Consider the following 22,767-nt stretch of genomic DNA (forward strand, 5'->3'; position numbering starts at 1 on the left):
GGGGAAACCAGGGTTTCTGGACAGTTCAGCTTTGGGTGTTTATTTTATAAGCAAATATTTTACAATTTGTTTTAAGTTTTACATGATATAGTAAGTGATCAGAGATCCTGGACACTGGTTATTTAATTTTGGTATATTTCATTCTAAATTTTTAGAAATTTTCACTTTAATGGCTACAACAGTTATACCAAAAAAAAAAAAAATATATATATCAATGGGTATAATTTGTGTATTTTTGAAAAATTGATGATGGTAATGTACTTAGGTTAATGATTTTACATTTTCTTTAATCAAAAGTCAAGGTTTCTAGGGGGACGCATTTTACTCTTATACCTAAAGAGGACTATTATGGAAAATAGCACAAAGAGAGTGTAAGTGGAGAAGTAATTTAAGGATGCATCTTAGGCACACATATTTATTGAGTTATGAATAATAATGGTAATTGTGTATTTATCTAACCCAACTTTGAGCAGCCTCCTGGAAGAGAGATGACCTTGAAGGGGCTAACAGGGACCTTAGAACACACCACGCTATTGTCTTCCTAAGAGGAATTGTTCAACAGGGTATTGGATTCCCTTCTTTAATGTGGAGAAAGCTGTTTTTGGCTAGAATTGGAAAGTCAGGAAGTAGATTATCCTCTCCTTTCTCCTCACTTTCAAATGGAATATTTTGCTTATAAACTGCACAAAAGCAAATGGGTTTTCTTCTTTTACCAATAGATAACACACAAGTACTGATAAAGCAGAATGTTAGCAAGTCACCCTTTGAGCATGCTTAGAGATATGCAGAAACTGATAGCTGGTTAAGGCAATGAAAAATAAAATACAGACATTTTTCTAGACAGAACATGAGTAATGGAAAATGCTGCTTTTAAAATAGTATATACACATAGGAATCTTAATGCTTCAAAGTGGGTTTCTTAACATAGTAAGAATAGACATGAGTAGACAGCAAGATTTAATAGATTAACATTTGAGGAGGCTTAGCAACTCTTAAAGGTTTCAAGTTGTGGGGAAATTTCAGTAGTGTAAAGTGACAATGCAAATGGCAATTTTAGATCTTCTAAAAACTTTTTAATATTTTATAACCTTGACTTATTAGGTGTCATAGTTCAATTCTGTAATTCTTTTGCTGATTCTTAGTATTTATCATTTCAGAACTACTCATGAATTCTTGTTTGGTGCTCTTGCTGAACTGGTTGATAATGCAAGGTATGTAGTCTTTTAGGCATACAGGCTGTGCTTGAAAACTTTTTGGGTCCTTGTGACTATTGTTTTCTGAAGACTTAGGAAGGAGACAGTTCTGTAAGCAGCTGCATTCCCTCCTAAGAGGCCTCTTACCCCAAAAGTATTTTTAATAGCGTGTTAGTTGATACTTCTACTTTACTTGATTAACTTTAATTTACCCATTGCTTGTCCTAAAAATAGTGAACTTAAGACCTTCCAAGTTATCTTCCCTTGTGTATTAGAGCAAGATAATTGCAGTGAAATGCAAGGAATTAAGATAGGAATTTAGCAATCAAGGTAATGGGACAGACAAGATCTTATTTAATTTGTGTTACCAAAAATGTACACCATCTAAAGTCTTTAAAATTATGCCAGGGTGTGTTCCTAAAATGTATATTTAATTGACTCTAGTTGATCAAAGTATCTTCTGTTATTAGTAGCTGTGTTTGGAAGAAAGTCTTCAGCACTGTGTTATATTGAGTTCTTAGTGATGGAAGTCTATAAATATTACTGTGCAAGACTAGAAAGTTAAGGTTGCCTCAAAGATAAACAAATAGGAACATCCAAATCATGATTCTGTTCATAATTATGAAAATATTCTCTCAGTTTTGTTTCTGAATGCAGACATAAAATTCAGACACATTGCTTATTGACCAAGTGTTGATGACTAATGAAGGAAGAGGGTAAGAATTAAGAATAGAGTACTTCCATTTTTTTAAATTAGTTAATTTATTTTGAGAGAGAGAATGCATATGTGCATGTGCACATGAGCAGGGGAAGAGCAGGGAGAGAGAGAGAGAGAGAGAGAGAGAGAGAGAGAGAGAGAATCCCAAGCAGGCTCCGTGCTGTCATTGTGGAGACTGACGTGAGGCTCAATCCCACAAACTGGGAGATCATGACCTGGACCAAACTTAAGAGTCAGATGCCTAACTGACTGAGCCACCTAGGTGCCCTGAGAGTAGAAGTACTTTCTAAACAGATCCCTAGTTAATGAGCTGCTGGGTAATTTTCTGTTTGTATCTATATCTATACTATAAATCTATGCTATTATTACTTTTATTGTTATTCACTGGACTGTTCATGAAAGTGTGCTTGTTAATAAGTTGTTTAACCAGAAAAGTTCCATTTTGTTTCAATCCTGGTTGAGTCATAATTTTTGTATTCAATTTAAAAATGCTGTAGCTTAATGGAACTATGACTTTGCCACTTATTAGCTTTGTGAGACCATGGTGTGTTGTGGCAGACTGTCTTTTTTTATATCCTATGGTGAATTGGAGATTCCTAGGAGTATATGTTCCTGTTCATGCACACATTTTGCTAATTTTTCTCATATTTGAAAATGTTTTTATGTTTTTAGGAATAGGTACATATAGAACTGAATGGACTTGAGTGGGTTTTTTTTTTTTTCCCCACTTAAAACTGATGAAACTTAGGGTACCTGGGTGGCTCAGTCGGTTGAGTGTCTGACTTTGGCTCAGGTCATGATCTCACGGTTTGTGGGTTCAAGCCCCGCATTGGGCTCTGTACTGACAGCTCAGAGCTTGGAGCCTGCTTCGGATTCTGTGTCTCCTTTCTCTGCCCCTCCCCTACTTGTGCTTTCTCTCTCTCTCTCTCTCTCTCTCTCCAAATAATAAAAAACCTTTAAAAATTAAAAAAATAAAATAAAACTGATGAAACTCTCCGTGCATCATTTTCCTTGTCTGCAGTTGGCAGAATTGGACTAGATTACCTTCAAGCTGCTCTTGATGACTGAACTTGTTATCTCAGCTAATGGTTGGAGTCTGATGGAGTGCCCCAACTTCCTTTTAGGTTAGGATAAGATTATGGGCTTGTGAATTAGTATGTTGACTGTAGTGTGTATACTGTGAGACCTGATTTTTCATAGGCTTCGTGGCAGATGATTTTTTTTTTTCCCTTAACATTTTGTGACAAAGAAAAATGGACGAGGTACTGGAACATTTTTTATGATTGCAATCAAGTGAGTGAGAGAAACACAGTTGTGAGTCATTTTTTAGTGTGTAAAGGGTGGTGTTCTTTCTTATTCTCTAGATGTTTTTACTGTGAAATCTGTATTTAAAAAATGTATCCAGGCCCTATGTGTCATGTGATTATTTTAAATAGTTCAGAGCTTCAGAAGTGTTTCACAGACACATAAGGAAAACAGTATTACTAAGTGTGAAAGTGTAATGGATACAGAATTTCTGTGTGACTTCCTGAAAATAGACTCAAAATAGTATGCATCCCACTTAAAATATTGTACATTTTGATGGTTGATACTTCATATTTTCAACTGGATCTTGATTTTTTTCTTTTAATTTTGCAGAGATGCTGATGCCACCAGAATAGATATTTATGCAGGTAAGTCTAAGTTACATGTCAGTCCTTGCCTCTGACGTTCAGTTCCTTTGAATGAATTTATTGCTATGCCTAAGAAGAAATGCTTAAGAGCATGATTATTCCAGGTCACAGGTAGAAACAGGGCATTCCTGGTCAGGCATATAATAGAAACCAAAAATTTTGGTGTAAGGGAACTAACATGTGGTGTCCAGATCTGTAGATCTACTTAAGCAGCCACTGAGAGATTTATGGGTTAATGGAGTAGAGTAGTGGGGAACAAAGTGACCAAGTACCAGTGATTTGATTGGTTGGCTTACTGATTGGTTGATTTTACTGCTACCTGAGGCCAAAAAGAGCTTATTGGAGGCCACTTCCTCTCTCTGCAACCTCAGCAAGGACTTGGAGGGTTGCTGGTGTCAGTTGCCTAAAACAGTTGGGTTAACTGGGTTGGTGCTGGAATTCGCTGAGATGTTCTCAGGCAGAAATGTCAGGTAGAAAGGAGGGCTGCTTTGCTTGGAATTTAAAGATACTAACAGTGTCTACTGTTTTGCTTATTTAATTGGCTCTGCTGTTTGGTAGTAAAATTCTTTTTTTTTTCCAGAGTGGGTACAACAGTGGAAGAATTCTTAGTCATTATCATTGGCTTTTTAAAAATTTTAAATGATCATTTTTAGTTTGCTTTCTGTCTGTTCAGTGTTTGTACCAGCATGTTTTTTGGTAATTTGAATGCTAGAAATTTGGAAGGGAAATAGGGGAAGATAGCTTTTAAATCCAATTTGGCTAGCATACTCTGTTTTTCTGACAAACTCTTCTAAAGTCTTCTGAAAGGTTTAGGCTAATATTCTGAATAACATTGACTAACATCTGAGAATACTGGTAGTTTTTGTGGGAATATACAATTATCAGATAGCCCCTCTTCATGGACTCACTCATTTGATAAATGGGAACAAGCACATAACTAAGAAGTGATTTTCAGAACTTCAGTGTTATATAATTATGATGAATCTCCCTAGATATGATGGATTTCTCATGCACATTTTCTTTAGAGCAAAGAAAATCATTCAGGACAGCTAAACGTCAGCTATACTGTTTAAATTCTGAAAGCCTTCTCAAAAAGCTATGCCGAAGCGGTGAAAATAAGACTTCTTTTATTTTTAGAAGAAAGGAACAGGAAAAAGGCATAGCAGAAGAGTCTTAGAAGATGGTTACTTAAACCCTAAGGCCAAATGGAGGAACCATTCCCAAGTTACTGTGTATCTTACATCTCAAGTGTGCTATGATGAGGAGCAATTACAGCTACCTCTGAAAGAATCAGCAGTTGTCTTAATCGTTGCACAGATGGTAAAGCAGAGAAAGGGCCTCTACTCCAAGTGACATTGAAAGGAAAAATCATCAGAGCTGAGTCTATTTGAAAGAAACAGTTTTAAACAGAAATCATCTCTGTCCCCTCCTTCCACCTTCGGTGGGTGAATTTCACTAAGAAAATTTTGTCCATTATACTCAAAATGGAGCATAACAGTTGGATTTCAATTTAAATGAAAAGGGCCAACTGTGCATTTATTCTGTGCTCAGTGTTCTTACTGCCGTTGTGCTTTGGGAGGAGTCCAGAGAGGATGTGATGGGGCCTTTTCTAAGTTCTCATTAGAGAACTTAAGTCTCTAATTGGAGAGACAGCACTCTGCAGATGATTAGAGAACAATAACTTGGTCTTAAGGGAATTGTCAAGGCAGTTAAAGATTAAATGGTATGATAGAATCAGTAAGGACTACAGCATTTTGGAAAAAGACTTGATTTACTCCAAATAGCTCGAGATTGGGAGTCTTGGCTGAGGTATCACTTCACTCTTTTCTACCTCAGAGCCTTATTAACACATTCAACAAGAGGAATAAAAGCAACCTCATTTTACAAGTAGAATAATAAAATCAGTAACATCCTAGTACTATAAAGTTCTTATTGTTGGTACAGAGGGGAAAGTATTTTCCTGTCTCCCGTTCTGAAACTAGATTGATACTGAACTTGGAAATCCCCTCAAACATCAGATTTAGTTTGAATTCACTACAAATTCACATTTTAAAAGATTGTATTTAAACCTAAGAAGGTGACAAAGGAACCAGGCTCTTAAAATGCAGAGGTGTTCACTCACCCAAAACATTCCTATGAGATGGGGTCATACCATAATGTGCCTGTCAGAAGTAGATTTGGTATTTTTATTGACTTTCTTGACTTCTTTGTATAGGAGTGTCACTTCTCAAAGAAAGGTCCCTTTTGTGATGCCGAATCATAGAAATGGAAAATTAGAGCATGTGAACCTGAAGTGTATAGTGCTCAGATGGCAAAAGAACAAGAACTTGGATGTCATTTTATTACAACTTCTGCTGAGGACATTATTTTATCATCTCTGACTTTTGATTTATTAGCTCCATTGTACATTTCTTCTGCTTCTATTTCCTGTCTTCTCCCCAGTGAGAGTTGGATGATGGGATGTGGGATGTCAGGCTGATTTGGAGAAGCTAGACTTAGCCATATTGGGGGGAGCTTAGATGTGCATCCATCCAAATTTGTTCTGATAATCTTACATAGCTGCTACCAGGATCTGAGGCACAACTGCAAAGAAGGCAGTTTGGCTTTGCCCTCCCTGTCTTGGTTCCACAATGTATGATGGGAGTGGAAGCATACAACCCCCAGCTGCTTAGACTCTCCTCTCTCCAGAACTCCCTGTTCTTCATCAAAATCCTTTGCTTGGAGACTTCATATATCACTCAAATGACTGACAAAGTAAATATCAGGTGTTAGGAATACATCTCTAACTTGTGGAATGTCTGAGGAGATTGTTTTAAGCAGGGATGCAATGGGTTCTTTATTCTCTAGTTCAGTGCTTCTCAAAGAGTGGTCTGTTGATGGACAGCGTCACCTGTGGAGCTTGTTAGAAATAAAAATTCTGGGGTGCCTGGGTGGCTCAGTCGGTCGAGCGTCTGACTTCTGCTCAGGTCATGATCTCGTGGTTCCTGAGTTCGAGCCCCACGTTGGGCTCTGTGCTGACAGCTTGGAGCCTGGAGCCTGCTTTGGATTCTGCGTCTCCCTCTGTCTCTGTCCCTCCCCTGCTCATGCTCTGTCTCTCTCTGTCTCAAAAATAAATAAAAACATTTTTAAAAATTAAAAAAAAAAAGAAATAAAAATTCTTAGGTACCACCTCAGATTCACACAGACTTTCCAGGGTAGAGCCCAGAATCTGTATTTTTAACAAGGTCTTCAGCTCATTCTTAACGCAGACTACATTTTGCTCTAGCTGTTACTCTTCTTGGTCTCCTGCTTAAACCCTCCTGATTACCTAACCTTCTACAGAGAGTAGCAGCTTTTGGACTCTAAGCTCTGTGAAGGCAGTGATCATATCTGTGTTGTTTACTGTTGTTTTTATCACAGAGCCAGGCACAGAGGAAGTGCTCAGTAAATGCTCATTGAATAAATGAGTGATTAGGATAAGCATTGTAGCCAGGTAAAGATACCACATTGCATATTTACAAAGTTGAAGAAGTGACTGCTGTGTCAGCTAGTCTCTCTTGGCCCTGAGGCAGTGTTGCCCTTGATCGTGGACTTGGTTACTAGTAGCTGCATACAGGCTGTTGATCACTGTGTGGCCAGGAGGATCCTCTCTATTGGTGGATCTCTTAACCCTTGTAAACCATATGAAAAATCTTTAAAATGAAGTCTTTGAACAAGAAAGGTATCTCAGACCCCCTGTTAAGTGGTGATTTTGTGTTAAAACAGCCTGCAAATCCTGTTCTAACAAACACAAGGGCCTAGAGTAACTTCCTATTTAGTGTTCCAGAAATGCCAGTAATCTTTGAAGACTTTTGAAATGCACTTGGCTTGAACCAATTTCTGAATCCCGAAGCAGAGTCTTCATGTACATTTTATGGCTGAAGTGTACAGCAAATGGCTCTTGGTTAGATTTAGAACACTTTTACCATGTTCTGTATCTGACCCAGATTGAGTCTCCATGTGATACCTTGCTTCCTCCAGAAGGAAATTTTGAAGTCTTTTTGCACTTTTCTTGCACTTGCTCCTGCTTACTAGATCTCATTTGGATTCTCCATACTTTGATAAGAGGCACTGCCATAAGGAGAAATTTTCTTATCTACTAGTAGTACTTCCAGGAAGATCCTTGTTCTTGAACTTTCAAGAAGCACTTGTTATTAACGTTTTAGTAGAGCTAAATTCCTGAACACTTAGTGATACTTGAAAATCTCTGTGGTTTATAGTACTTTTGAAATAGCGTTTTAAATTACACTAACTAGTTCATTTAACGAAGGTGATCATGACTCCCTTGAATCTTTAGCCTTAGGAGAGGACAAAGAGTGTTTTAAATTGAGATTCCTCAGCTTGGATAGTGTATGAAGTTGGTGAACCTCAGCTTAGGGGAGACAAAAGAGTTCTCAGGAAGTAGTCTCCAAAGCAGTCTTGGGCTTGTCTCCGTAGTAGCTTACATAGACCTTTCTTTTAATAGAAGTGCTCTCCTGATTCCAAAGCCCGTGCTGTTCCTCCTTTGCAACACAGTACTCATCATTGGTCAAAGGCACCTTGGAAACTCCAGTATGGTCCCCTTCCCTATTGGAGAATCTTTTCTTTAGTGTTTGTGAGATGTTTAGACCCAGACTACTTTGAGTAACCACCTGCTGCTGCAGAAGACAGCTACCGAAAGAAGAGGTTCTTCCACCTACTGAAATGGCAGTCAGTTTGTTTTGTTCCTTTCCTGTTGACCAGGAAGCCTTGCCATGGCTGCACTGTCAAAGGACTTCTTTTGTCAAAAGACTGCTCCTACTTCCAGTTGAGCAAGTCCAGCTGGGAAACAGGAAGTTCTCACTACACCTTGTGCCATCTCATTCCTAGGTTAGGGAGCCATTTCAAGGACCCATACCAAGCAGAAGATGTGGCAATGAATACATATAGCCCAGAAACTAAAGTTAGCCTGGGGCTAGTCACACATAGACATAGCAGTTTGTCTGGATAGTAGCTGTCACCGCTGTGCCCATGGCATGTCTGGCTTGATCGCTTTGTCTGATGGCTACCCCAGACTTAACCCACAAAGGAGATGCTCTGTTGAATTTGAGGAATATTGATAAGGTAGAGTGTGTAGTAGTTGGAATGCTTTAGTGGCTCGGGGTCCATGGCAGAGGGCAGAGGTAGAAGTAATCCAGGTGGAAAGAGGCAGAAGGATGATTGAGGTTTGTGTGAAATACATGATATTTAGTGGTCCTTGGTGTGGTTAGTCTAGTGGACCAGGTATTTCCTGCCCTCAAAGATTCTCTCAAGCTTTGTCATGAACTAGAAAGCATTGGAGAACCTTTGATAGTAAGGCCCACCCTCAAGGGCTCTGACATTTACTTCACACTAGCTAAGGCTGTTAGAAGGAGGAGCTAGATTTGGCATTCTAACCTTTTTGGATCAAACGTCACATTGGTATACATTCTGATTTTACCTGTGTTGCCACCCTCTGATAGGTAACTACCCAGTAATGGCAACTGCTTCTTTTACAGAAAGGCGAGAGGACCTTCGAGGAGGATTTATGCTTTGCTTTTTGGATGATGGAGCAGGAATGGATCCAAGTAAGTGATGAGATGATTGCTTCTTTGGGGGAGGATGTAACTCTTTTTACAAAAAACTTATCGTGTTGTTTTTGTTACCTCACTATTGTGATTAGAAGATCCATCTGGAGAGAGAGGTCTGTTGCAGGATCATAGGCTTAATTCCACTAATGGATTTGCCAGGTCTTGTCCTAGCATGGGAGATAGGATCTGAGTGGCAACCTGAAGTCAGTCAGATTACCTGTCTCTTGACAGTGTACTTATCAGCTTGCACAACATCCTAGAGCTAGAACTACAGAGGTCTCCCTCAGCCTTCATACCATGTTCTGGTAACAGAATAAGGTCTTAGTGATGGTGGTGCTGACAGGCCAGTCTGAGATTGCCTCCATTTGCCTCATGGTTGTGAATTTCTTTAGAAAATGTTTTTAGTAAACACACAGCCCTGCTTGGATTTAACAAGGTTCAGACCTTTGATTTTTGAGGATCCTGGGAAAGAAACGCAAATGCTTCACTTTCTTTTGTGCCTGCCACTTCAGGTGATGCTGCCAGTGTGATCCAGTTTGGGAAGTCAGCCAAGCGAACACCTGAGTCCACCCAGATTGGGCAGTATGGGAATGGGTTAAAATCGTAAGTATACTAGAAACCTGTCATAGGACTCCATACAAAATCAAGCAGTGCTCTCTTGCTTGTGTCCAATGAAAATTTTCCTGCTCCTTACCCCTTCATCACTGTAACTCTGGAACAGAAGAAAAGTCAAAAAGAAGTGGTAGTTTGGGGACTTAATAACTGTTGTTCTAAATCTGTAGTTTTCCTTACAGATTGAAAAGTATGAACATCTTAAATCAATTGGGGTGAGTGGAGTTGTAGTTTTCTCTTGGCAGTATGCTCTGGAACCACATCTCTCCTCCTGAGGAAAATTCTTATTTTTACCCTGTGGTTGAGGTGGTTGTTTTTGGGGTTAGGATATCTGAGATGGTAAAGGGTTGTTTCATGTCACAGCACTGTTCCCTGAGCGCCTGCCATATAGGGATCCAGGGTGAGTAAAAGATCTGAACCCTCCCTCCCAGAAGACAGGGTCTCCACTCATATGTCCTGCTGGACTCTGTAGCAGGGACCTACCTAATGTCTTCAAATCTCTTGGGACTTCTTTCTCAGCCCTTGGTTCCCACTAGTTTGGTGTTTGGAATGTGTTGTTCTGATTTTCAGTGAAGCCCCAAGAGAAAGGTTTCTATTTCTGAAGTGCTCACTTCCAGCTGTACATACCTTTGGATGGAATAAGATTTAGAGTTTGTACAAATGGAATTCTGAGTCACGTTTCCAGTCTTGCTGTGGAAACGTGTTGTTTTGTTTGAGAGAGAATGGTGCTTTGGTTAGTTAACAGTATCAGTAGTCCCTCACATGCAGTGTGCTTTGGGTGTGTGGCAGGGGAAGAGAATGCTTACAAAGACATCAGGGACATGGTACCTGGACTTTTTGATTTGTCTTTCAGGGGAGAAACCAAATGGAAATAACAGGCACTTATCATGTGCCAGGCACCATGCTAAAAACTTTACTTGGATGATTTCGTTTAATTCTCATTATACCCCTTTTCATTTTCTACTGAGGAAATTGAGGTTTATGGGGATGAAGTGATTTCCCCAGAGTTATAAAAATATTGGCCCGAGCGTATAGCTGAGATAAGAACCAGGTCCTTCTGACTGCAGAGCTGGAGCTGTTCTCCATCTCACTTCAGTCACACAAACTAAAGTTCAAATCTCACCTCAGCCACTTAATTACTTCTTTGGCCCTCAGTTTCTTCCTTTGTAAATTGGGATTATAATACATACTGAATAAGTTAAGGATTAAATGCTCTCATTGCTGTGAGAGCCCTAGACTAGTTTCTGGATTTTTTTCTTTTTTAAGTTTATTTATTTATTTTGAGAGGGAGAGAGAGAGAAAGCAAGCAGGGGAGGGGCAGAGAGAGAAAATCCCAAGCATGCTCTGTGCTGTCAGCACAGAGCCCGATGTGGGGCCAGAACTCACAACTGTGAGATCATGACCTGAGCCGAAACCAAGAGTTGGATGCGTAACCAGCTGAGCCACCCAGGCACCCCTAGTTTCTGGATTCTTATTTTATTTCTCTTTTGATCTTTCCATGACAGATTTCCTGGCCTGATTCACTGGGTCTGTGGGTTCCGTGGGTTCCCCAGGTGATTCCAGCACCGGTGCTCTAAGTCCCCAATGACTGTAGTCTCCTAGAGTCAGTGTGATAGAAGAAGCCCTGACTTCCCTTCTGGATTATAGGCTAACCTCTTCCTAACTGGTTTTAGTAATTTTGTGACCTTAGGCAAGCTGTTTCATGTCTCTGAAATCTATTTCCTAATCTAGAAAATGGGGTTTTACTCTTTGACATTCTCTCTTACAAAGCAGGCTTAAGGAGCAAACAAAATGTGACTCTGACTGTGCTTAGAATTAGAAGACCAGGAAGTTGAGAGTGTTATTAGCATAATTTAGTACAATGATATTTGTAAAGGACCCATTGAGGTTGGAGCCATCTAGTGTTGAGAGTGTATTTATTTTGATACCAATTCAGAAGTTGAAAAAGTGTTTCGGGAGGGAGTGATTTGTGCTGAGAATAGGGCTGAGAAGCAAGGAAGCCAGCAGACATGGTATTTTTGGGGTTGTTGCTCTTCAGCCTCCAAGGTCAGGTTCAAAGAGGGAAGAAAGAGGCACAAAGTGAGAGTTTTTGCCAAATTAGGGCAAGAGTAAGCTTTGACAGAAGGCAAGGTAATGTGCCTCATTTTGCCACCCATAAGCTTCAGAGAAGAAGGAGGAGGGCTGTGAAATTGTCAGGGGAAGGAGCATTGCCAATGTCTTAGGAACTAGAGGATGAAAAACAGAACTTGGCAGCCCCCAGGGTGTCTCTGGATAGTGTCCTGGGTGTTTTCCTGAGCATTTGGGGGAAATGGGACATGGCATTCATTTGTGTGTTTGGCATGCTAGCCTGGTTTGTATTTGTACATAGAAGAGAGTATTGAGGCTTCCCATTGCCATCCTCTCCCTGGGGTATTATGGAGACTAATGAGATAATAGCCATAAAGCCCCAGAAGCTACTCAGAAGAAGGGAGCTAAACAGTCCCATTGTTCATTGGGCAATGAACTGTTAGAACTTCTGCCCTGTTCCACGTTGCCCAGAAAGGCTTGTCCTTGCCTGTTCCTCAGATGATTGAATGTGGCCAGAGGAAGGAAGCAATTGATTCCATTCAGACTTTCGCCTTGTGGAACCCAGCCTCAAGGCACATTTCCCAGAACCAGTTGCATACAGAAGCAGGGACCACCTATGTCATAATGAGCTTGAGGTGGCAAAACAATTTTGAGACAGAAGATGGTTATAGTTCTAAGATATGAGCCAATTATAGGCCTTAAAAACTGTGATTAAGAATTATATTGTGTATGGTTGGGGGGGTCAGGTTTAGCTGAGCTTTGGGGTCATACCGTTGTTTTTTTTGTTGTTGTTTTTTTGTTTTGTTTTTTTTTTGAGAACTTATGAGCATAGATCGTGGGCTATGCCCTTGATGGCTCTGCCATTTGATGAGTGAATGAGAAATACCTGATGGGAACTGGATGTGGTCAGCATGTTGAAGGTGTCAATTCCTGGAGGGAAATTTGATGGTGACACATTCAAAGAGTACAGCAGCCCTTGTGTAGCTGAGATGAACCTGGTGCATGGGCAGCAGGATTACTTGTTACCATTGTGGCAGCAGGTTGGGGGTGACACTAACTTGGGGCTGACGATTGCTGGTGAATGTGCCCTAGAAGGGTGGTGAAGGAGCCCTGTATGGTGGGTAAGTGGGGTCAGGCAAGTTGTGAGGAGTGATGAAAGTTGATGGAAGAACAGAGGAATGAGGGCCGTGGGCCTCAGCTCAGGGTCCTAGGATGGAGGGAGGTCTTGAGAAGAGCCTCCTAAAGGCAGTTTTAGTCACATCCAGAGAGTGAATTTGCTTCTTTTTCAGATGAGTTTTTGAATCCCTGGGAGAATAATCCATTTTTGCTTCCCTTTCAGGGGCTCAATGCGCATTGGGAAGGATTTTATACTCTTCACCAAGAAGGAGGATACCATGACTTGCCTCTTCTTGTCCAGGACCTTTCATGAGGAGGAAGGCATTGATGAGGTAGGTCCTATCCTTGTGGTTCGAGTTGCCATTTAACATTTTCCAGATCTGGGGCACCTGGATGGCCTAGTCAGCTAAGCATCCAACTCTTGATTTTGTCTCAGGTCATGATCTCACAATTCATGAGTTTGAGCCCCGCGTCGGGCTCTGCACTGACAGCATGAAGCCTGCTTGGGATTCTCTGTCTCTCTCTGCCTCTCTTTCTCTCTCCAAAAATAAATAAACATTAAAAGCAAGCACACAAATAGACATTTCACACATCTGACCAGGGTCTTTCTGTAGGTCATTTGCCATCGATGCTGGACTCATTGAGGTTGCAGGATTGCAGCCACACCCCTGTTATTGGATTAGCTGGTTGGATGAATTGGTTGAAGCATCAGGCAGACCTTTTAGTTTAAGAGAAGGTAAAATCTCAAAGCTTCAGCAATCAGTTGTCCTGTTTCTGAGAATGGGGTCATCAAATGGCAGGAACCAAGGATTTGTACCTTCTTTAGAGCTGCAGCCTGAATTCATTCTGGCAGGGTGTCAATATGGAGTTGTTTTATCAAGGGGAGTGTTTTGGCTTCATAACTATGGGTGGAGACCACAGGCTGTAATAATAATAGGAACTAATAATTGGAGCAGCATAGTCTTTCCTATATGATGGTGATTTTGTGGAATGTGCTATGAATGTATTTTCCTTTTGAAGAAATATGTTGCTTTAATCGTCTGTATCAGAAGGTACAAGTCAGATCCCTATAGGGCCTGGGTAGGTAGTGAAGCAGGTGGTGAGTGTATGGAAGTCATTGTTGTAAGTTCTTCACTAAATGGCAGATGACAAATAGCCCCAGGTCATCATTGCTATATTGGAAGGAAGTTCTAATGAATCTAGAATATTCTGATTTTAAAATGTGTTGGTAATTAACTATGCAAGCTAAACACATGCTCCATTGATTTTCTTTGTGGCCTGGTGGTTCACATATCTGCAGAGCTGGTCTGGTGAGGTCTGTGCTTCCTCATGGTGGGGATCAGGGATAGCCTCAGTCTTCCCAGCCTCAGACCTTCTTACATGTGTGAGAAGTGGTGACTAGAGCTTTAGAGAGGGGGTTAAGAGGGTTTGCAGAGAGAAATCCATGGCTGTTGCATAAATAGGTGAATTTGGTCAGGTTTTCAATCTGATTAATCTCTGGTGGTTAGCTGTGGGTAAATTTGTGCTGGCCCTGTTTAGATGAGCCTAAATCATAGCAAACTAGTTCATGTTGGGAATGAAAGGTTGTCTTTTTCTACTGCCTTTCCTTGGCAAGCCGGTGGATGTATTTGCCTTTTTGGTGCACTGTGTCAGTTCACCCATCATACATGGAGTGAGAGAGGTGCTGTGGCTGGAAAAAACAATCTCTTGGGAGAAGGTAGGGCAGGAGAACTTTTGCCCGTGCTGCGATTTTCAGGAATGTTTCCTGATGGACTGTGGGTGGTAGGAGGTGGGTGGTGAAGTCCATGGAAATCATCTGTTCAGGGCCATCACCTTCCCTTGTGGGAAGGGACTTGGCAGAGGTGCCACCTGAAGAAAGGTGGTGGCCTCTGGAGATCAGGGAGGGTCAGTCAGGCTTGACCTCAGGGCCTTGGTGAGTGTGCAGGACTTAAAACGGCAAGCTTCAAAGGGATTTTAAGCAAAGCTGTAACAGTATCAGTATCTTTTATAAAAAGGTCAGTTTGGTTGTTGTGTGGTGATTAGATTGGAAAGATAGAGGTGTTGGAGTAAACTAGTTGAGATGCCCTGGCTATGTGTAGCCTGCAGGGCTGCAGTAGGGAGGCGAGAGATGTAGGAAGAATTGTCACCTCTTTAGCATGTGGGGCCCACAAACCTGATGTTTGATTAGCAGAAAGGGGAAGGAGGGTCACGATGCAGGTTCTGATGTGGCAGCTGGGGCATAGTGGGCTGTCTGGAGCTGGTGAAGAATGGAAGAGAGTGACATCCTCTTCTGCTAGTCTTTGCTGAAGAACTTAAGTTTTCTCCTGGACACGCAGTCGGGTCTGGGTCCAGAGCTTGAGGGGAGGCCTAGGCTCTGGAAACCTTGGTAGCAGATGAGCTCACCTAAAGGAGCATGCAGAGTGAGAAGAGGACTTGGGATCTCAGGGATGCTAACATTTAAAGTGTAGGAAGAGGAGAAAGTGGCAAAAAAGACAGGAGTGGGTAGGAGGAAAACCAGTAGAGTGGTGACATTGAAACTAAAGAAGTGTCCCAATGGCAGGGATGGGTGCCAGTGGAAGTACATGCAGTTTAAAGTAATATTATTGTCAAAAAAACAAAAAACAAACAAAAAAAAGCTCTTATCACCTGGGGCTGCTGTGAAAAATGGGAGTTGCAGTGTGAGGTACAGATTCACAGAACACAAATGGAACTCGGTTCCCCTGGTGAAAAACCTAGGTTGAAATTTTTTCCTTACTTGGTGCTAGAAGGTCACTATTTTGGATTGTACTCTAGTGCAAACTCAGCCAAGATTTCAAAATAAGATCATTTTTGGCTGGTTAGGAATGTGTCCAAACCAGCTCTAGGGATGAATACCATCAGACATTAAGCTTCTTAGAAACCAGTAAAATCTCTTCCAACCCTCAACAGTTTTATCACCCTGGCACTTGTTAAAATGCAGTGTCCCTTTTTCCTTAGGTGGAGGGGGGCATGTGATTTGAACCTTTGAGGTATCTGGACTGGTTTGCTCTACAGAGGGGATCAAGCAGTCAGCCATCCCTAGGCTCTCATGGGCAGCTGGCTGGGGGAGGAGTACATCTAAGCCTGTGGGAGTGGCACTTGAGGATACAGTTTTAGAAGAAAGAGGATTTTTTTCCTCTTAGTTTTATTGAGGTATAGTTGATAAGGGTAGGATTTTTAAAAACATAAACATAAGATTAAATTCCATAATATGAAAGAGTATATTAAAATATGGGTACAGTTGGGAGAATAAGTATAAAGTGAACATGATAGCTGCCATGATAGACTGATACTAGGAGTTCCCAGTGTGCCCCTCACCAGTTGTATTCCTTATTGCACCTCTGAAGGAGCTGCCTTCAGGTAGGTTTTGTGATGATTGCCTTGTTTCTCTTTATAGTTTTGTCACCTGTATTGTGTGTACGCATTTTATAGAAGTGGGCTCCTACCATAGGTTTTTTTTCCACTTTGCCTTTTTCACCTAACATTGTTTTTGAGATCCATCCATGTTGATGTTAGTAGCTGTTAGTTTGTTCATTGTCGTCACTACACAGTATTCCGTTGTATAAATATGCAACAGTGTAATTTATCTATTCTGTATTGGATATTTGTGTTACCCTTACATGTTTGCTGGTACATAAGTGCGGAAGTTTCTGCTAGGATATAACCTGGGGATGGAATTGCTGAGTTGTAGGTTTATATGTATCTTTGGATTTACTAGATAATAAATATTTTTTTGGTAGTAGAGTAGAATTATTAGCAGATTAGGAGGATGGCCAGGGGCATCCCAAGGAGGGCACCCCTCATGCAGAGACCCCCCCCCCCCAACAGCATAAATCAGCACATCCCAGAGGATCTAGTGCTGTGACACTGAGTCTTGGGAAGGGGCAGAAGCCACAGAGCCTCTGGTGCCAAGCTGCAAAGCTTGGACCTCACCACTGGGGCATTGTGGAGCCACTGTGGAGAGGGATGAGATGGATACACATTTTGGGGGAAGGCTGTTCTGGGTCCTCCCTCAAAGTATCTGCCCATGTTTACTCCAAAGGTGATAGTTCCATTGCCCACCTGGAATGCTCGCACCCGGGAACCTGTCACAGACAACGTGGAGAAGTTTGCCATTGAGACAGAACTCATCTATAAGTATTCTCCTTTCCGCAATGAAGAGGAGGTTATGTCTCAGTTCATGAAGATTCCTGGGGACAGTGGTAAGTAGGCTTTGAGCCTGCAGCCCCTAGAATCCAGTAGCTCCAGAGCCATGAGGAGTTTGGGGATGGGTAGGGGGCACCTGGAGAATGAAAGGATTTGTTTCCCAGGAACACTGGTGATCATTTTCAATCTCAAACTCATGGATAATGGAGAGCCAGAGCTAGACATAATCTCAAATCCAAGAGATATCCAGATGGCAGAGACTTCCCCAGAGGGCACGTGAGTGTGGCTGGGAAGGGAGGGAAAGCTCTGGAGGTGACTTCAGGGAGTGGGGGAGAGCTTGTTCCCTGAATTTCCCAGTATTGGAGTTGATGAAGCTGAGCATGCCCATGTCTTCTTGCCCCAAGCAGAGGGATGAATAGGACAGCAGCTCTTCAGCTAAGCCAAAAGAAAAGGTTAATTATCTCTGGTCCCAGTTCCTTGATTTGACAGAAAAAACCAGAGTCTAGAGAGGGGAGAGGATTTGCTGGGTCTGTAGTGGGGCCAGTGGTAGGGCCGGGTCAAGTGTCTGTGGAGTGCCTGTGCTGGAGACGTGAGGGGTGTGGTGCCCACAGTGAAGGAGCAGCCCTTCAGGGTGGTGAGAGAAGCCAAGATGTGAGGTGGAAAGGTGAAGGGCCTGCAGAGAGTTTGTCCTACCTTACCTGTGGTCAAGCTGATTGTGGGGTAGGTGATAGCACTCCTTTGTTCCTGCCACCTCTAGGAAGCCAGAGCGGCGCTCATTCCGCGCCTATGCTGCCGTGCTCTATATTGATCCCCGGATGCGGATCTTCATTCATGGGCACAAGGTGCAGACCAAGAGACTCTCCTGCTGCCTGTATAAGCCCAGGTAGGGGCCTGCCCACCCTGGTCTGCTGTTTCCCTTGAGCTGAGAATGGGGCCTCGGCTGTGATTCTCTGGAGCATTGTTGGAATGATGCTAGGAATGATGATAAGAGGCTCTGGCAGTGTTGATTGCACTTGGGCCTTTAAGCTGCTTGTGATTTACCACGTAGAAACTTTTGAGTCCTGAGGGAGGGACACAGATGGCTGATAAGCTACGGAGGTTGGCTGGTGAAGCTCGTTGAGCATGAGTGCCTTCTCTGACATGGAGGGTGCCCTGCCTGGCACCGTGAACTATCTGAGCCTCTCAGCTTCAGGGCCAAGGGGCCTTTAGACACTACACAGGAGAGCAAAGGCCCTGGCTGATTGCTGAGATTTATTTCTGCTATGAGATTAATGACACACCTGGTGAGTAGTGGAGTTGCTAATCAAAGGTGGAGCAAGGGGCCAGTGGAATAAGGAATTTAGTCTTTTTTGCTGAAATGTTTGTTTTTGACTCATTATCAGTGTAGCCTGGGAGGAGGCAGGAAGGCAGAGTGTTTCCTGAGTTGCTCGGGTTGCTGTCCTACCCCACTGCTGCTTGTGTCTTCAGGTTGCTTTTTCCCCTGTTCAGGATGTACAAGTACACATCAAGCCGTTTCAAGACTCGTGCAGAGCAGGAGGTGAAGAAAGCTGAACATGTGGCACGGATTGGTAATGCCCCCCACCCCCTGGACAGGAGTAGTCAGGTTGGGGTTGTCTGGGGAATACTTGTGGCCACAGCAGGATCCAAAAAAGCTCCGTCCAGCACCCAGGAGCAAGTTGTTCTCCTAAACCACTGGTCTGGTTCCTCTTGTACCCCTCCCCCTGCATGCCAATCCTCTCAGCAGTTTTTCTCCCCAGACTTTATTTTCTCTTTATCAGCCATTTATAGGAACTTATCTAAAACAGTGACAACTCTTCAGCTTGCCTAGAGTGAAGAATCTTACTGTCTTCTGGCCCAAATACTTGTGAAACTGATTATCCTGACTCCAGGGCAAAAATCTCAAGGTCTCTCATGCTGACAGGGCTTCGGGGCTGCTTGATGGAGAGTGATTGGCTGAGTACTTTGATAACTTCCTGCTCCTGCTGAGGCTGTAACTCTGGTTGCCTTGGGCAGTTTTAAGCATGTCTCAAGTATAAATAGTGCCTGTTTTCTTTAGGGCCTCCAAACAAAAGGATGTTCCTTTTCGTACCAACTCTACATTCCAGGCTGGGAGGTTGCTTTCCCAGCTGTCCTATTCCTTGAAAGTGCATACACATCTTGTCCAGTGGGTACTACACTGTTGGATTCAGGAAGGATGACTAAGAATTTTGAACCTTTGAATTCCTTTTCATGATTTCTTCTGGGTTTTAGCTGAGGAGAAGGCACGGGAGGCGGAGAGCAAAGCTCGGACATTAGAAGTTCGCCTAGGTGGAGACCTCACACGGGACTCTAGGGTAAGGCCCTAGATCTGAGCAGCTGTTGTCTAGCATTTCTGGCATTAGGATCCCAGAGCTGGCCTGGCTCAGCTCCAGTCTAGTCATGAACTCCTTGCCCTAAAGCTGCAAAATGGGATGTTTCCATAATCACTGTTGAATACACTGTATGTGAGAATCTTGGCTAATCATTTCAACATCCTGACAACCATGTAAAGTGGATACTGTTAGTATTCTCAGTTTATAGAAAGGAAGACTGAAGTGAAGATGGTCGCTTGCCCTGGGTCACACACAGTAGTGACAGTCTGAGCAGTTTTCTACCCTTCCCTGTCTGACACACATGTCTGTAGACTATTATTTCAGTTGGGGGTGTTTCCTCCTTCACGTGAGTGAGCCTGGTCAGGTGAAACACAGCTTTTGAGTTTGTCCTCATCAAGACCACTTTCTGTAGAAAGAAGTAAATCTCTGAATGTGGTTTTGAATTCCTGTGATTTAAAGAAGTTTTAGATGTTTGTTATAATATTGCCTGCTGTGGCCCAGAGCACCTCCTCCCTCACTTGTGCCAATGTACATTTCTAGGTAATGTTGCGGCAGGTCCAGAACGCAGCCATTACCCTGCGCAGGGAAGCTGATGTCAAGAAGCGGATCAAGGAGGCCAAGCAGCGGTGAGTGCCAGGGCTGGCTTTTGGTTTTTTAAAATTCTGTAACTTTTGTACTCGTTATTGACAAAGAGGTTGGGGAATCCTTCCCCCTCCTGTGCCATTTTTATCACAAAGATTGCTTTGAGAAAACTGTTGATGTTGTGATCCCAAATGCTTGTCACATGCCCACTGCAGGTTTCTTGGCTGAGGTAGGAAAAGCCAGGGCAGGGCCAATCCCTGGAATTGAACACCAGACCTTCCTTCCTGGAAACTCCCTTTCTTTCCTTCCTTCCTTCCTCCCTCCCTTTATTCCTTTCTTTCTTTTCTTTTTGTTTCCTCACTCCCTCTCTTCTTTTTTTTCCTTCTATCCTCTCTTGTCCTTTTTTGTTTTTCCCTTTTCATTTAAAGGATGTAGAAAATGCTTATTGTATAAAACTTGTAAAGCACAGATCATTTAAGAAATAGGATTTTAAAACTCCCTTTTATTTATATTATTTGGTAATATCTTCTCTTAATATTTTATCTGTGGTTACAAATGTGGAATAATGCTGTAAATTGAGTTTTGGACCTTTTTCATCTGGAATGGGCACTTGTCCTGGCTCATTTGATTATCTCCATGTCCCACCTTATGTCTAGAGCTTCTTGGGGCTCTGGACCTTGAATTCCTGGGTTGCTGCTTCATGGCCTTCCTATTATAGGCATCAATTTCAGGTTTCTTCTAAGTCATTTCACTGCTCCATTCATCTGCTTTCCAGCTCCATGATTTTGTTGATCTGTATCACATGATAGTCTCTTCTCTCACATACACGTTCATTGTGCCGGTGAATTTTTGTCTTTTTAAGATTAATTACTGTCACGTTAGTAGAATAGGTATAACCTTGTGTTTGGTCCACCATGTAACTATCTTTGCGATTTGTAGCCATTTCACAGTATCCCATTTATACTTAAATCCATCCCTGTTTTGTTACCAAAAGCCAAAGTCATATGCTTTTAATTTGGGATGTTTAGAGTCACTGTGCTTCATGTATCCTCACCAAGTCTAATAGGTTACACACCGAATGGAAATGCAAAACTTTTTGCTTAACATGTCTCAAGTTTCAAGCATAAGCTAACATATCTTAAACACCATGGTATTTGTGTGTTAATGGGTTGATCTGCTTGAATTTATCTCATGTCTTCTCAGAGCACTTAAAGAACCTAAGGAACTGAATTTTGTTTTTGGGGTCAACATTGAACACCGGGACCTGGATGGCATGTTCATCTATAACTGTAGCCGCCTGATCAAAATGTATGAGAAAGTGGGCCCACAGCTGGAAGGGGGCATGTGAGTATTCCCCAAGGAGGACTTTTCAGCCCAAGGCAGATGGCAGGGAGGGTTTTGGCCAATGGGGTGACAGAGCAATGTCTTCTTTCTCCCTGCAGGGCATGTGGTGGAGTTGTTGGGGTTGTTGATGTGCCCTACCTGGTCCTGGAACCTACACACAACAAGCAGGACTTTGCTGATGCCAAGGAGTACCGGCACCTGTTGAGGGCGATGGGGGAGCATCTGGCACAGTACTGGAAGGACATTGCCATTGGTAATTACCTTTTTGTTCACTTCCAATCTTAAGATACTCTTAGCACCCAAGGGTGTGAATTTAGGAAGAGCGAGAGGCTAGCTCCTAATATGATGTGTGGGTGTTTGCTTTCTAGCCCAGAGGGGAATCATCAAGTTCTGGGATGAGTTTGGCTACCTCTCTGCCAACTGGAACCAGCCCCCATCCAGTGAGCTACGTTACAAGCGTCGGAGAGCTATGGAAATCCCAACCACAATCCAGTGTGGTGAGCCAGTGGTCAGAACCCCCTTCTGACTCCCATGTGATATAGTCCATGAACCTCTTTTACTGTACCCTTGCTGGCCTCCTGACTTGACTAACATTCATGGACTTTTGGTCCCACTGGGGATGTCTGTTTGGTGATGGCCCTGGGAGCTCAGCCTTGGGACTGTGCCAGGTTCTACCTGTCCCTCCTGAATGAGGCAGAAGGTATCTAACCTGCCAGACCTCATTTGGTTTGGTACCACATTGTTAACAGTGTGAGTAGTGACTGAGCCAGGATCCTGTTGGAGGGAGAGGGGCTGGGAGTGTTGAAAGTCCACGATGTAAAGTGTCTATTCTTGCTGGAATTACTGTCCCTGAGAAGAATTACTGTTCTTCAAGGGAGGCAGAGTTGAAGCCAGAGTGAAGATCTTTGCATGGAACGTCGGGGGGCATCTTTGCCTTGTGCCTGCTTGGGAGGAACCTGCTTACAATTGTTGTCGGGTATAGCTGATGTTTGTTGGGGTGTTTTCTGTGTCACAGATTTGTGTCTGAAGTGGCGAACCCTCCCCTTCCAGCTGAGTTCTGTGGAAAAAGATTACCCTGATACCTGGGTTTGCTCCATGAACCCTGATCCTGAGCAGGACCGGTGAGCACTTGTTCTAACAAGGAGATTGTGGGTATCTCCTATCTCTCCCACTATATTCTCTCCACTCTTTGGGTAAATAACTCGCTGTACATCTTGAAGTCATTGCTGATATCCTCATATTTCTGTCTTGCTGCAAATAATAAGTGCCCTGGAAATACGAATACATGTCTGTCCTGCAGTGAGTATTAATTCTGTACATTTGAGAACCCTGAGGTTGTTATACTATGGTAAGAGAATGGGT

General features: G+C 42.6%; 1 protein-coding gene across 6 annotated transcripts in view; it reads left to right on the top strand.

Moving 5' to 3' along the window:
• MORC2 (MORC family CW-type zinc finger 2) overlaps nt 1-22,767 on the top strand; it is a 39,727-nt gene that overhangs the window by 7,279 nt on the left and 9,681 nt on the right. For all 6 annotated transcript variants that reach the window (XM_060612682.3, XM_060612683.3, XM_060612686.3 and 3 more), the window contains exons 2-16: nt 1,158-1,211; nt 3,550-3,584; nt 9,098-9,166; nt 9,682-9,772; nt 13,188-13,296; nt 17,025-17,184; nt 17,293-17,404; nt 17,886-18,011; nt 18,617-18,696; nt 19,379-19,461; nt 20,020-20,105; nt 21,265-21,405; nt 21,504-21,658; nt 21,774-21,902; nt 22,421-22,526. In XM_060612682.3, coding sequence (XP_060468665.2) covers nt 1,158-1,211; nt 3,550-3,584; nt 9,098-9,166; nt 9,682-9,772; nt 13,188-13,296; nt 17,025-17,184; nt 17,293-17,404; nt 17,886-18,011; nt 18,617-18,696; nt 19,379-19,461; nt 20,020-20,105; nt 21,265-21,405; nt 21,504-21,658; nt 21,774-21,902; nt 22,421-22,526 — 1,536 coding nt within the window. The remainder of the gene's footprint in view (nt 1-1,157; nt 1,212-3,549; nt 3,585-9,097; nt 9,167-9,681; nt 9,773-13,187; nt 13,297-17,024; nt 17,185-17,292; nt 17,405-17,885; nt 18,012-18,616; nt 18,697-19,378; nt 19,462-20,019; nt 20,106-21,264; nt 21,406-21,503; nt 21,659-21,773; nt 21,903-22,420; nt 22,527-22,767) is intronic.

Source organism: Panthera onca, chromosome D3 (genome assembly GCF_046562875.1).
Source record: "Panthera onca isolate mPanOnc1 chromosome D3, mPanOnc1 haplotype 2, whole genome shotgun sequence".
NCBI classification, from domain to species: domain Eukaryota; kingdom Metazoa; phylum Chordata; class Mammalia; order Carnivora; family Felidae; genus Panthera; species Panthera onca.